Source organism: Apus apus, chromosome 9, assembly GCF_020740795.1.
Source record: "Apus apus isolate bApuApu2 chromosome 9, bApuApu2.pri.cur, whole genome shotgun sequence".
NCBI classification, from domain to species: domain Eukaryota; kingdom Metazoa; phylum Chordata; class Aves; order Apodiformes; family Apodidae; genus Apus; species Apus apus.
In genome coordinates this window covers 2,018,293-2,031,447 of record NC_067290.1, presented here as the reverse complement: position 1 = coordinate 2,031,447, position 13,155 = coordinate 2,018,293, and the positions used below count along the sequence as shown (strand labels likewise).

General features: G+C 39.9%; 1 protein-coding gene across 4 annotated transcripts in view; it reads right to left on the bottom strand.

Annotated features, from left to right (window-relative positions):
- Positions 1–264: 264 nt before the first annotated feature.
- IQSEC1 (IQ motif and Sec7 domain ArfGEF 1) overlaps positions 265–13,155 on the bottom strand; it is a 158,530-nt gene continuing 145,639 nt past the window's right edge. For all 4 annotated transcript variants that reach the window (XM_051627459.1, XM_051627460.1, XM_051627461.1 and 1 more), the window contains exons 13-14: positions 6,335–6,384; positions 265–4,979 (exon numbers count right to left, since the gene is read on the bottom strand). In XM_051627459.1, coding sequence (XP_051483419.1) covers positions 4,437–4,979; positions 6,335–6,384 — 593 coding nt within the window. In that variant the 3' untranslated portion in view covers positions 265–4,436. The remainder of the gene's footprint in view (positions 4,980–6,334; positions 6,385–13,155) is intronic.

Here is a 13,155-nt window from a genome sequence, read left to right as displayed (position 1 = left end):
TTTATCATACTTTGGAACTGCATATATTTACAGCACCTCCCAACAAATCTAAACCTATTGAGAAGGGTCACAGTCTCCACAGTACTGACCACCACTTCCACCAACTCATCTTTAATTCGAGATGCAGACTGAAATCTTGGCCCCTCTGCAGTGAGGAGCAGAAATCCCACGGACTCAGCAGGGCCAGGATACCATTGGAAGGAATTTCCTTCATTTCAGGCCTGAAAAGTTGAAGTTCTTGGATTACACAAAATGAGAAACAAAGAGCTTTAAATGATTTATTTGATTTCTCCACATGATCACAGTTATAGTTTTACATCAATAGGGTTTGTTACTACTTACAAACAGAATGCATATTAAAATGAAAGCACTCCTTTCTTCCCCGTAGTTACAAAAGGGGTCTCAAGCCTCCCCAGAACAGAAGCTTCTTGTAAGCATAATGGTTTTTTGGAAGTCTTTAACAGTCTGCATTCAAGACCTAATTCTAACAGTTTAATACAACTCAAAGCTGATTTAAAGTTCCTAGCAGGAGATAGGCAACCTCAAAGTGACTGCAGACTTATAGTAATACTAATTTACATACTATGTACAATTTAGAGAAATATCTAGCCCCCCTACTGGTCCCATTTTCAACACCCCCTTTTCTCTTGTCCAAATTTAATCTTGCTCTTGGTTCCACTTTTCCTTTAAGTATATACACAAGAATCCACTTTGCAGGCAAGAAGTGCGATGGTATTTTACAAGGGAACAGCAAAATGCATGCTCAGCTGCAGAAAACACACAGCTTCATATGGAACAGCAAGTCAACATCTAGAGATTCATTGTTTAAATATCTGCTGACTGTCTTTCAGCTCATTTTATCAAGAAACAAGAGGCTTCTGCTGCATGCAGTACATGATGGGAAAATCATTCTACACTGTATGTTAGACTTGTTCTTTTCAGCAATACAAGACGCACGTTATATTAGGATGAACTTTGTTTTCTGTTTTTACATTGTTTTACATTTCATTCTTAACTTAAAAAAATAAAACCCCCCAATATATATTTGATTGTTGTCCCAGAAAAGATTTCTGTTGCCACACCTCCGTTCTTTAAATTTCCCTTCCATTTTTTATTTTTTTTTTTCAAATCAGCATTATTCCTTGGCCACATCACTTACGGGAAACGAGAAACATGGTCACTCCGTGCAGCTCTGTACCAGTTTTTAATGGGCATTTGAGAAAAACCCTCTCAATTCTACTCCTGCCTGCAGGCTGAAAGAATTCATTTTCTTAACCACACGCAGTGTTCAAGTACTGTCACCCTCCTGTTCTAGGCATGACCCACACTGCTCTAAGCAAGTGCTAATCAAGGATGGAGTCAGAGAGGTTATAATAGAACCCTAAACACGCAGCCAAGTTCTTAAGACTTATGCTGACACCAAGACACATTTGGTTGGTGGTAGTACATACAAACACACAGTCTAAATAAAAAAAATAATTAAAAAAAGGGGAAAAAAAATCAAGCCCACTGTTTCTCCTCATTGTCTGAAAAGGATCGAGTTTACAAATACTGTGCTCTTATATGACCAGTTTTCTAAACCAGCCTCAAAGTGATCTGTGACTTTACACATGCACTTGAATGCACCCAGAGGGCAGGCACCAGCTCCTGCCCCACATGCAATCACCTGTGAGTGGATTTTTGGACACACGTTTGTGACATCTCCTCAATATGTAACTGACTGCACATGGGAAAATCAGTGGTTGAGCATTAAAACGTGGCTTACTGGGTAAGTTTAGGATATTTCTATCAACTCTAATTTAAATGAATGAAAAGGGGTTTTAAAACATAAAGCAAATGCAGATCCGGGGGATTTACCACCTTCATTGTTAATTGACACATCTAGAGTCAGATTTTCCTCTCCACTGCTACCACATACTCTGCATATATTCCATACACAAGCCATTTTGCTTACATCACTATAACTGCATCTGAAACAAGCACAGACTCCATCACTCAGTGAAGAGGAGAGTTCTTACCTCTGTTTTAATTAAAAGATGCAGTTTCTGAAAGATGTTTGCACTTGAATGGTTCTTTTATCTTTTCTGGAACAACCTATAAATTACAGTTAGACTCTACTATTGGTACAGATGTATGAAGAAAAGCCTACATATTGAAATATGTTATCACTTTACTTCAACTAATATCAACAGTAACACTGATATATTTTGCAAATATACAATATGTAGAGTGTAGCCTCACACTAATAACATTAGATGACATGCAGACAGTTCTACTTTCCCTTATAAGAACAGTATATATTTTTTTTTAAACTGCAAGGAACAGAGCCTCGGGGGACCCTTAAGAGCCCTCTTGGGGTAAGAATTTGGAATAGTATGAGTGATACTTCAAAATAATAACAATGTAATTACTCCATTTCTTTTCATGAAGATAATTTAGAGGAGAAGGAGTAGAAGGGGAAAACATATTGCACATGTGGGAAACAAACGTGGACAGCTTTAAACAAAAGGCTAAACTCTAGATTGCTGTATTTGCTCTCTGTGGAGGTTAACAAAGTGCTCAGTTTGCAGTTCTGCTGGTATCGTGATCTCAATGGCATGAAAGGGAAAAAAAACACTCAACCTCTCCCCCCTCCCCCCAAACATTAGAGATGCCAGGAGCAAGCCAACAGGAAAAATCCCTCTCTTGGTCTCACGTCCCCATTTTATTCCTGGCAGTTTTACTACTGTTAAATAGAAAATTGACTGGTGGTTGTTATTATTAATATTATGACTTTTACCCATCTCACACTGGAACGTTTTGCTCTTCCTCTTCAAGGTTTGCTTTTAGGCTGGTACAGTTTTGCAGCTGTGATTCCTTTGTCTCTACTGTTTAGGTGTAAAGTCCTTGCAGTGGCTCAAAATGCTGAAACTACAAAGTAGGCGCCATGTGTGACTTTGTACAGGATTTCGGGATAAAAACTGTATATAAACTTGCAAATGGTTTGATTTACAACACGTAAGCAACAACAGCACAGCCTGTTTTTATGTGATGTCTTGCAACTAACTGGACTATGAAAGTGAGGGTTTGAGTGTAAACTCAGCCTGCTGAGTGCTGGAGTACTTTCAAACTAACAAATGTGATGAGTAAAAATGGTGAAGCCACTTTTGTTGCTAGCACATGGCTACATGGAATTACAATTTTTTATAGAGAGATATATATATATATATAAAACTATACTAAATTCTAAAACAAACCCTCAAGTTTTAGAGCACTTCCACCTGGAAACACCCTGACTAGAATTCAGCTTCGCTGGGGGTAAAAATGAGAGGTTATGGTAAACGGGAAACAAAGTAGCTGAGAGAGATGGAAATTGGCCACTTTGATGTCTGAGATGAATGTTTCTGCAGCGTGTCCACGCACCTGCCCTCACTCTTCACCTGGCCCTGTGACATCCTACGCACACAAAAAGAAATGTGGGTCGTGTAAATTCACAGTTATCACAGCCTTTAAAGTGTCTAAGCATCTGTGTGACCAATGCTTGAAGATGCCCACTGGTGACTGGCCATCCTACATCGCTACGGCATAATTACTGCATCTTAACGAGTTTTGCTTACCTGAAATAGCAGAGCAGTTATAATACTGATTACGTATGATAGTATTGTGTTAATAAAATAAGGATTTATACAAAGCAGTATTTGACTACAACATTTAATGCTATGTTACTTGGCACATTTAGTAATGATTGCTTAGAAATCTTAGCAAGTCCAGAGGACTTTCCATGAAAATACCGAAATGTCGGAAATTTGTTTCTAACGGTTCATGTTTTTGGTCTACTCTTTCATATACTAGTCATCTATTATACTGTCCTATCAAGTAAGTGGAATTCCTTGTAAAGTCTATATTGCTAGTTTGGTGGACTGAAAAAATTTCTTTCCAAGCACAAATGTTAACTATACAGTTTATATATATATATATTTATATGTATATATTTATATTATATAAAGTTTACTTACGTACTTTCATCAACCATATCAGGTCTACTTATTTTTTTTGCCCATTGACAATAAAAGAGCAAGAATGCAACACTTGGTTCTGTATCACTTTTTTTTTTTCCCCCTCCTTGTTTTCATAGACTAGGATTTTATTATGCATTTAAAATTGTCAAGGGATTTGGTGTAAAAGGTAGCTTTACTCCTGGGCAGCGAGCAGCATGTTTTCAAGGCAGTTTGGAAATCAGAACTAACCGGATGGCAAAGCATCTGTGGAGTAGATAAGTAAAACAAGTATTGATTGCACTAACTTGAATTATTTTATTTAGTAACAGCAAGCCTTGAAAGCTCACACAACTCAATTAATTGTCTGTCTAGGTAAAAACTGACAATACTGTTTGTTGCTTCCTGCAAGTGCCTCGGAGCTGTGACTCAGGCTCTGGCTACCAGGAGGGCCAGGCTGCTCTAGACTATGGTGCTGATGCCACTGTGTTTGGGTTTGGTGCTGGCTGATGTGGAGGGAGGCGGCGGAGGCCCGTGGTGGTGCGGGGGGTGCGGGGGGTGCCCGGGGTGCGGGTGCGGGGGGTGGGCGTGCGGCAGGTACGGGGGGTGCTGGGAGTGGGAGTGGGGCAGGTGTTGGTGGTACTGGTGCGGGTGCTGGAGGTGCTGGGGAGGGTGGTAGTGGTGGTGGTGGTGGTAGGGAGGGGGGTTCTGCTGCATGTGGCAGTACTGCGAGTGGTGAGGGTGCGGCTGCCCCTCGGGCGGCGCCGCGTGGTGCGCGGCAGGAGGGTGCTGGGGGTGCTGCTGATGTGGGGCTGCTGGAGGGTGCGGAGGCTGCGGTGATGAGCCAGATGGTGGATGGCCTTGGGAAGGTGGCTTTCCCCTTTTACTACCAAATAAGGAACCTAGGAGTGAGGAGGAGTTAGGCATAGTCTGGTGAGGGCGAGATGGACACTCTCGGGTTGATGTAGCTCTTCGGCGCATGTGAGGACTGCTAATGATGGACCCCTAAAAAGAAATTAATAGAAATAAAAATTAAAAAAAAAACCTTGAAATGTTTAAAAGAAAAAAGTTCACACTGACCCAACAAACTCCTCCTTCAGTGTTCACATGGGTGGGCTATGTTTAGAGTTCTAGGAAGGATGTTATGCCCACCTCCTCTGAGGTGGCCGTGAGGCATTCGTGCCCTGCTCGGGGTATTTTCACCATTAAGGGTTTTTCTCTCAGGACTTCACTAATAAAAGCTTTGACTTCAAATAAGGAAAATGTAAAGGAAGAGTAACATGACATCTAGGAGTGTGTTTTTAAAGGAAAAATACATTTTAAAAGACTGTAAAAAATACCATATTTGCTTTTTTACAACAAAAAATATATCTCTATTAAATTAAATCTAAAGAGTCAAACACACAGCAGCAAATATTACAGTTACAATTCAGATTTCAAAACAGTATTTTAAACTTTTTTTTTTTAATAGTAGTTTTCCACTACTATATGCCACGGTGCTGCTTCTCAAGCCTACCTCTTGATTATGTGTTCAAGGGAACCACACCATTTTTGCCACTAGCATTTCTGTGTGATTGTGTTCTTCTGACCTGTGGTCCAGAGTTTTCTGATATTGAGCCTGCAGTGGTGTATTTTAGTTTCTGGAAGTTTTGGGGTTGTATTTTTAAAAAAGGGTTATGGGACACAACAGTACTTAGGCACAGTGTGCTATATTTCAACTGCAATCTACCTAAAGCAAACAGAAAAGAAAAAAAAAAAAAGAGAAAAGAAAAAAAAAAAAGGAAAAAAAAATCTGCAAGCTGAATTCAGAGACATGAACAGTATATATAAATGGTTTGAAGATGAATGAAATCTCATGAAATCCACATTGAATTCACCTATCTTCAGAATTTCTTCCTCCCATGCCCTCTCTGTGCAATTCCATGGTGTCATGACTGCAGACATTTAGCAATTGAACTCGAAAAGAAGCAATGGGAATGGTCGAGCATGAAAGTCAAAAAGAGTTGTAGCTGAATACCAAACAGCAAGAACAGTGTACTTTGTAACAAAGAGCAAGTGGGCTTTTAAGCTGGGACCAGACTGAAATGGTGGCAAAAGGACACATCATATTCATTTCACCATGCTTGCAGGAACAAAGGGAACAAGGTTAGCTCAAACCAAAACATGGCATTGGTCTAAAAACAAGCTGTCAGTGCTTTGTAAGCTGGAAGAATACGGAGTGAGTAGCCTAGGCATGCATCGTATTTGCGGCAGGCAGGTTATATGTTAGAAGAAAAAAGAGCAAAAAAATATGTATATAAAAGAAAGGTTTGAAATGCACATCATCACATCCAGCTAGACATCAGGAGCTTCCTACTTACTTCCATATTGCTGTCTAGCGATCCTGCACTGCTGCGGCGCCCACGCTTGCCTGCCCAGGACATGCAACACCAGAGATTAGAGACTGAGACAAGACCCGGGTGAACAACAGCTGCTCGTCCCCGACCACTAGAGGAGCCTCTAAATGCAACTAGAGGGGCTGCAGGGGGAACACCACACTGGGCTGGTACAGCAGCTACTAAAGCAGAAACTTCAGATTTCTAAGGCCATTTTATATTACGTTATATTGAGTTTCTGTACCTGGCTAATGTTTGAGAGGCATTGTTTCTGGGAACCAGCTAGCATTAGCAGGGTGTGATCTTTTTAATCTGTACAACAATACATGTAATTTAGCAACTGTATGTAGTAGTATGCTTATGATGTTGACCAGCAACAATTTTAAATGCTTCGGTTTCCTGCAATCTAATTGTCTACGAAGCTTCTTTCTTCACAGACTGATAACACTGATATATACTTGTGGGGTGGGATTCATTTAAATGCAGAGTTTAATATTGGCATATTGTGAACTTCAGTGAGGGAGATTGGTGAGGGGCACCTGCTGCATAATTTCAGCTTCAGTTTTGAACCTTAGTGGATTTCATATAGCCTTCTTTCATGAGGTTTAAAAAAACTAAACTTAATTTTTGATCAAGAAATCTGGAATCTGTCTCGACATTATGGCTAGATTTTGTTTGTTTAGCTGTGCAGTGCTTTATCTTTAAGTCTGATGGATTTGTTCTCCAACAGCCTCGAACTGCCAAAGACATTTAACTAAAACTACACATGAAACACCCAACTGTTTACCTAAAGAGGCAGAACACTTCAGTGGCTATATATAGGACACAGCATCCCAGATTTTCTTTCTCATTTCACAGCAGAGAAAATAGCATATGGCTGCAGTGGAAATAGATATTTTTGAAAAGATGGCTTGTTGAGTACTGCTTTGCAAAGTCCCAACCTGCTTCACTGGCAGGGTGCATAAACAAAGCTAACCTTTTGCAGAGGTTCTCAAAGCTTCTCTAAAGCCTGCATGTTTCAGAAACCTACGTTCTCTCAATGCTTTCTCCCTGCTTCCCTGCAAGCTCACATAGCTGCACCCTGCACTGGTACACTGCTGCCTTCAGAATCTTCTAACAGGGGGGTGAGGGGAGGGATGTGAAGACTTAATCCCTGAACCTAGGAGCCACATCCCCTCGTCACTTGAAGCCCAAAAGGCACACAGCATCCAAGCTGAAGAGGAGAACTTGGTGACTGGTTTGCAAGGGGGAAACAACAGTGATTCCTGGCAGGTTCACCCTTACTTCTTGGCATATCCTTTCATGACCAATTCAGACTACCCATACGTCTTTCAAGATCAGTATGACCTACAAACACCACCTGTTAGGTCCATAAGCATAATTTTGACCTGGTTGGTCACATTTCTCTTCAGAGCTACAGTTCCCTTTAGGTGACTGTAACATTTCCCCCTCTCTTATCACTGAGAGTTACTCCCCAGTACAAACCCCTCTGCATTGACATTAAATTGAGGGGAAGGCTTTTGTGGTCAAGGTGTTTTGACTGACTTGTTAATTTCCTGGAATTCTGAACAATTCCCCTAGACAGGCCCTTTGTCCAAAGCTTGGTGCTTCATCTCCTGCTGCAGTTCCAGCCTCAGCAAAACCATAACTGTACTATCTTTACTACTGTTACCTGTGCCCCCTAAGAAAAACTGGTCTTGATAACCTCTTTTTTTTTACTTCTAGTCAGGCTTTGATATTTCTCTGCTCTGCTAATGGGATTAGTACTGATCAACACTCAAACCACTCCTGCTTGCTGATACAAAACCACTGGGAATGACACCCATCTCTTAACTCAGTAATATTGTAAATAAGACTGACAGCTGCCACTAGTCATTAAATGTGGCCAAAAATGAAGGAGTGCAGGTAAATCTAATGCCTTTTGCATATGGCAGGAGCCAGAGTCTCTGATAAAACACCCATGATCACAGTATATACATTACCCATGGACAGAATGAGACGTGGACTTTTGCTTAGAGTAACTTCAGGGCGAAGTGGTTTTAGAAAAGCCCAGAGCAAACAGAAAAATTCTACTGCCAGTGCCTCAGAGAGGCACTACCACTATAAAGAGCACTTTGGTTATTTTCTTAAAAACAAGTTGAATCCACTTCTGTATTGACTGACAGGGGGATACGAAGGCTGCTGTCCCCCCTGGGCCTTGAGATAGCATCCCACCTCAAAATGTTCCCCTGGAGCTGCAGCCCTCAAACACCTATCCAGGAAGTGGGGACTCTGAACTAGAACTGTGAGTAGGCATAACTCTGTACTCACATAAAAACTGACAGCTGTGGTATGAAGCAAGGTGGTATTTATCAAATCTGAAGACCAGTCTTGCTTCATGTACTACTGATCTACTTGAAAATTAAGAATGTTCCATGGAGTGGGCTTTAATTTATTTTCATAAAACCAAATTTCAGTTAATTTGATCTTTTCTGATTCATTCCAACAGTTCATTGATATTAGAAATGAACATTCTTTGTAAGAAATATATTTAGTTTACATAAGTATAGTATGTCCCACATTATATATATACACATTATATGGAATGAAGGATATTTCAATTTACAGCAGAAATATAAAGTGATTAAAATATTTTTACAAACTTCAACATTCCAAAAGTCAGAGTTGCACTAATAAAAATCCATTCTACCCTGCAGAAACTGATCTCACAGATGTGCAGATCATTACAGCAAATGTGCATATTTCTTCCTGCTCCTCTGTACTTCTTGAAACTCTGCCCTATGCCAGTGAGGTATGTTCATCTCTAAACAGTGTATCATGATCTGGCTTTGAGTGTATCTGTAAAAAAAATGTTGGGAAAATGTTCTAAATGAAAGGCTTGGTAAAGCAAATGAATGTAGCAGCTCTCACAGCAATGGGCTGTTACAGCTGCCCCCAAAGGCTGTGAAATGGATATTCCCAGCAGCAGCAGAATCTGTCACCACCAGGCTACTGAGCTTACAGGTCCTACACAAACTGACTTGCTCAAAATTGTCTAAAATTATGCTCTAATCATTCATTTAGAGAAATCATTTTCCAGGGGTAAAAAGACTCTTGTAACCTTCACATTTTCAACTTGTTGTCTGGGTGAAACAGGTACAGTCTTATGATCACACACCAATCATGAGAATAGTTTCTTCTAAATCTCCAAAATACTGATGAAGCCCCAGGAGATGAGAAACAGCACAATCTCACCTCCTGCACTGGAAAAGCAACCAGTGCCTTCCACAAGGCAGAAATGTTGACACAGAAGTGTTTATACACAGTGTGGGGCATCCTTGTCCAACACACTTGTCAAATGGCTTGGTATTAACGTGTGTGTATCACAACTGACTTGATTCATGTAAATCTCTTTTAATTTTGAAATCCCCAGTAAATTCTATCATGCTCATTCCTGTTGCTGTTCCATTGAAGCACAGAAAATAGAACAACAGTGACAAGGGAAGAGACAGGAGAAGTCTTTCCCTGCTTGGAAAGCTCTTGTAATAAGGGAGAAACAGACTGTACCTGCCCAGCACAAGCTGATCCCCCACATGAGGGGGCTCTGGAAGTGCAGCAAGTCTGAGCCTTTTTAAGGGGGTTCCAATGCTGAGAAGTTCCACTGTCTTTTCCATTACACTCTGGGATGTAGGAAATTTTAAAAAGTATGTGATGAATTTGTTAAAAAAAGCTTTTTTTTGGATGGCAGAAAGAACTGTTTTTGAAGTTAAAGGTCGACCACTGACATTATATGCAATATACAAATGGAGTTATTTTAATTCTGGAGCTACTTTATGTTTTTGTGGGGTTTTGTTCTGTTTTTTTGGTTTGTTTTCTTTTTTTTTTTAAGTAGTCTCTACCAGTATGTGTGGTTTTTTTGAGGTAGCTCAGGAGATGATGAGACAAGCACAGTTTATATTACTAGTAACCATGATAGCACCCTGCAGTTCTGTGCAGGTTCCAGTATCACATGGGCCTGCCCCTTGTGTTTTACCAGGGAAAGCCAGAAAATTACAATTTTTTTAAACCAGTGCAATGTGTAAATATGATTACCACCTTGCAGGTTAGGGATGGGGGCAAAATAAAGCTTGATTTCCATCAGTGCTCACCACTGTAAACTCAATGTGAAAGCTCTTCAGAAACTCCAAATCACTGGAATTCTAACTGACTAGCCCGAAATCAGCTAAGAAGCCTGTGAGAGACAGTCAGAAACACAACCAGGCTAATCCTCCATGTTCTGCTCTAGCCATCAAAACATTCCTCCCATGTACTGATGGTCATGATGGGACTTCACCACTTCCATGTCTCTCTGTAAACCTACACATCATGTCACTGCATATGGACTAAGTGGTGAAATAGCTAAAATTCTACCAGAACCTGTAAAACTCAGCTTTAAGTGCACTAAAATTTGCCTGTCTTCTAATATTTTTACGTGAATTAAGAATTCCAAAGTTTGGGACAATTTAATTCCATTCTTCCTTGACTATAGCTCAAGAATGTGTAATAAAAATTGTATCTTTCATTTGAGAAAAATAAAGCACCAAACACTTCTGACCCAGGCGCATCTCGGAGCAGTTGGTTTCCACATTCTGCTTTTTATTCTGTCTCAATCCCCAAATAACAATATTTTTTTATTATTATTTTTTTTTTTTAAATCAAGAGACCCTCCTGCACATCCTTTCTGCAATTCTGATTCAAGCTATTGTGACAAATGCACGGAAGAACAACCATCAGGGGGCTCAGGAAACCGATTCCCGCCCGTTTCCTGACACAGAATCCTGCCTTTCCTGGTGGGTTACAGCTGAGGAGTCAGAACCATTCAGGGTATCACTATTCATTAGATCTCAGCAGCTTATGAATCATCCCTGTCTTCCAAGAGAGACACGTGAAGGCACTTTCCACAGCCACCACCACTCCCTGCTGTGACACGTGGACTGTTCTCTTAACCAGTTGTGTCATACACCCGTGCAACCAAAATGCTCTTCAATCAGATTTCCCCTTCACTGAATATTTAACATTTTTCAATTTGTTTGGGTTTTTTTTTTTGCCATGTTCACTGGACAATTATCTGCCCTACTGCACAAACATGCAACCAGGCAATTTTCTCATGCTTATTAGACTTATTTCTGTTTAAATGTAGAAATGAATCCATTTCCAGAACGCCCTTCCCTACAGAAGGACACACAACCACACACAGTCCCACTACTGCTCCTCCTCCTTTTTGATCCTGTGTTTCATCTCCAACAAGAACAGAGGCAACCTAACTCAGTGCCCTTTTGCAGAAGCCATTTAGTTCAACCACTGGGACACAGATCTTGCTAAATGGAAGAGATGTCATTGCTTTTCAATGGATCATCTTCTCCATATGAACCCAAACCCAGCTGCCCATGCAAGCTGATCACTGAGAAAAGGCAGGAAAGACATGGATCATCTCATTAAAACTACACCAAATAACAAAGGAACTAGCAGGTATGTAATTTCTCAAGTCAGTTGCACTGCACAAGACCAAACAGAAACTCTCCATAATTCTCAACTCGTTAAAGTTAAAATTAAGTTTAGTTGGGTTTAACAAACTCATTGATAAACCCTGCAGTCTATGAGTGATTTCTACTTTTTATTATAGAAAAAAGTTGTTTTCAGTAATAAACATGCCAAGGGTAGGCATGTCCTGTTGAAACATGACATGTTTTCATGAGTACAAATAATCGTTTATTGCATAAAACCCATAACATGAGTTTAAATACATGGCAATGTTTGAAAGATAGAGATGAAAAACTCCTCTGGGATGCAAAAAAAAAAAAAACTAATCAGAAATCACATTTATTGGTACAGATACCCACTGAACTCACATATTTAACAATATGGTAGTTCTCATCCTAATGAAATGGAAACAAAACAACAAAAAAGGATGATGGAAGTATCCTAAAATCTGAGATAAAAACAGTGGTGAAGACTAGAGGCTTGATCTAAAATCCAGTGAAGCCAATTAAGCACCACTGTTGAGCTTCAGCCTGATTTTGGATTAAGGTCCTAGGTCTTTTTAATGAAGCAAATGGATATATGAGTATGAAAGCCTAAACAGAGAACAAAAAACTGAAAGAGCTCACTCTCTACATATTTGTATGCACATGTATATACACACACCAAACACAGGCTTCAGCTTATGACAATTTATTGCAGCATAGCTAAAATCTCTTCTTCAGCTAAAAAAGGAAAAAGGTAACTAGTGTCTATTACCAAAGATACACACAGTATTGAAATTAGGACTAGACTGTAAATCACCACTGCAATTAAAAGAACAAATCAGAGCATGTAACACAGAATATGAACTAATAAATCAATAAAAATGTATGTAGTTGCTACTATCCCCAGAAGTATGTTCTGAATAGTGGGCATGATGTTCAGGTAGGACTTGCTGTACATGACAGGACTCATGTTTAACACTGAAGCACCAGGTTACTACCCAGGGTAGCCTCCATTACACGAGTATGCCAGTTGTGTGTTACTGAAGCAAAACATAAAATTAAAAACATACCAAACTTCTCCTGGCTTTTCTTTGGCTAAAAAAATCACACCACCACTCTGTTTCAGTCTTTAGCTATATTAAATAGTTAATAAAGCTTAAGACACATCAGTGGCTTTGTGGTACATCAGTGCTCTTGTCCACTAGGGCTTCCTTTATTATATTGGGAATAATTTTTCAGAACAACCTCTTTTGAAAGAACTGGGCACTGTATCTTGAATTGCAAAACAATAGGAGAGCATCAGGGACACACTGTATCTGAACT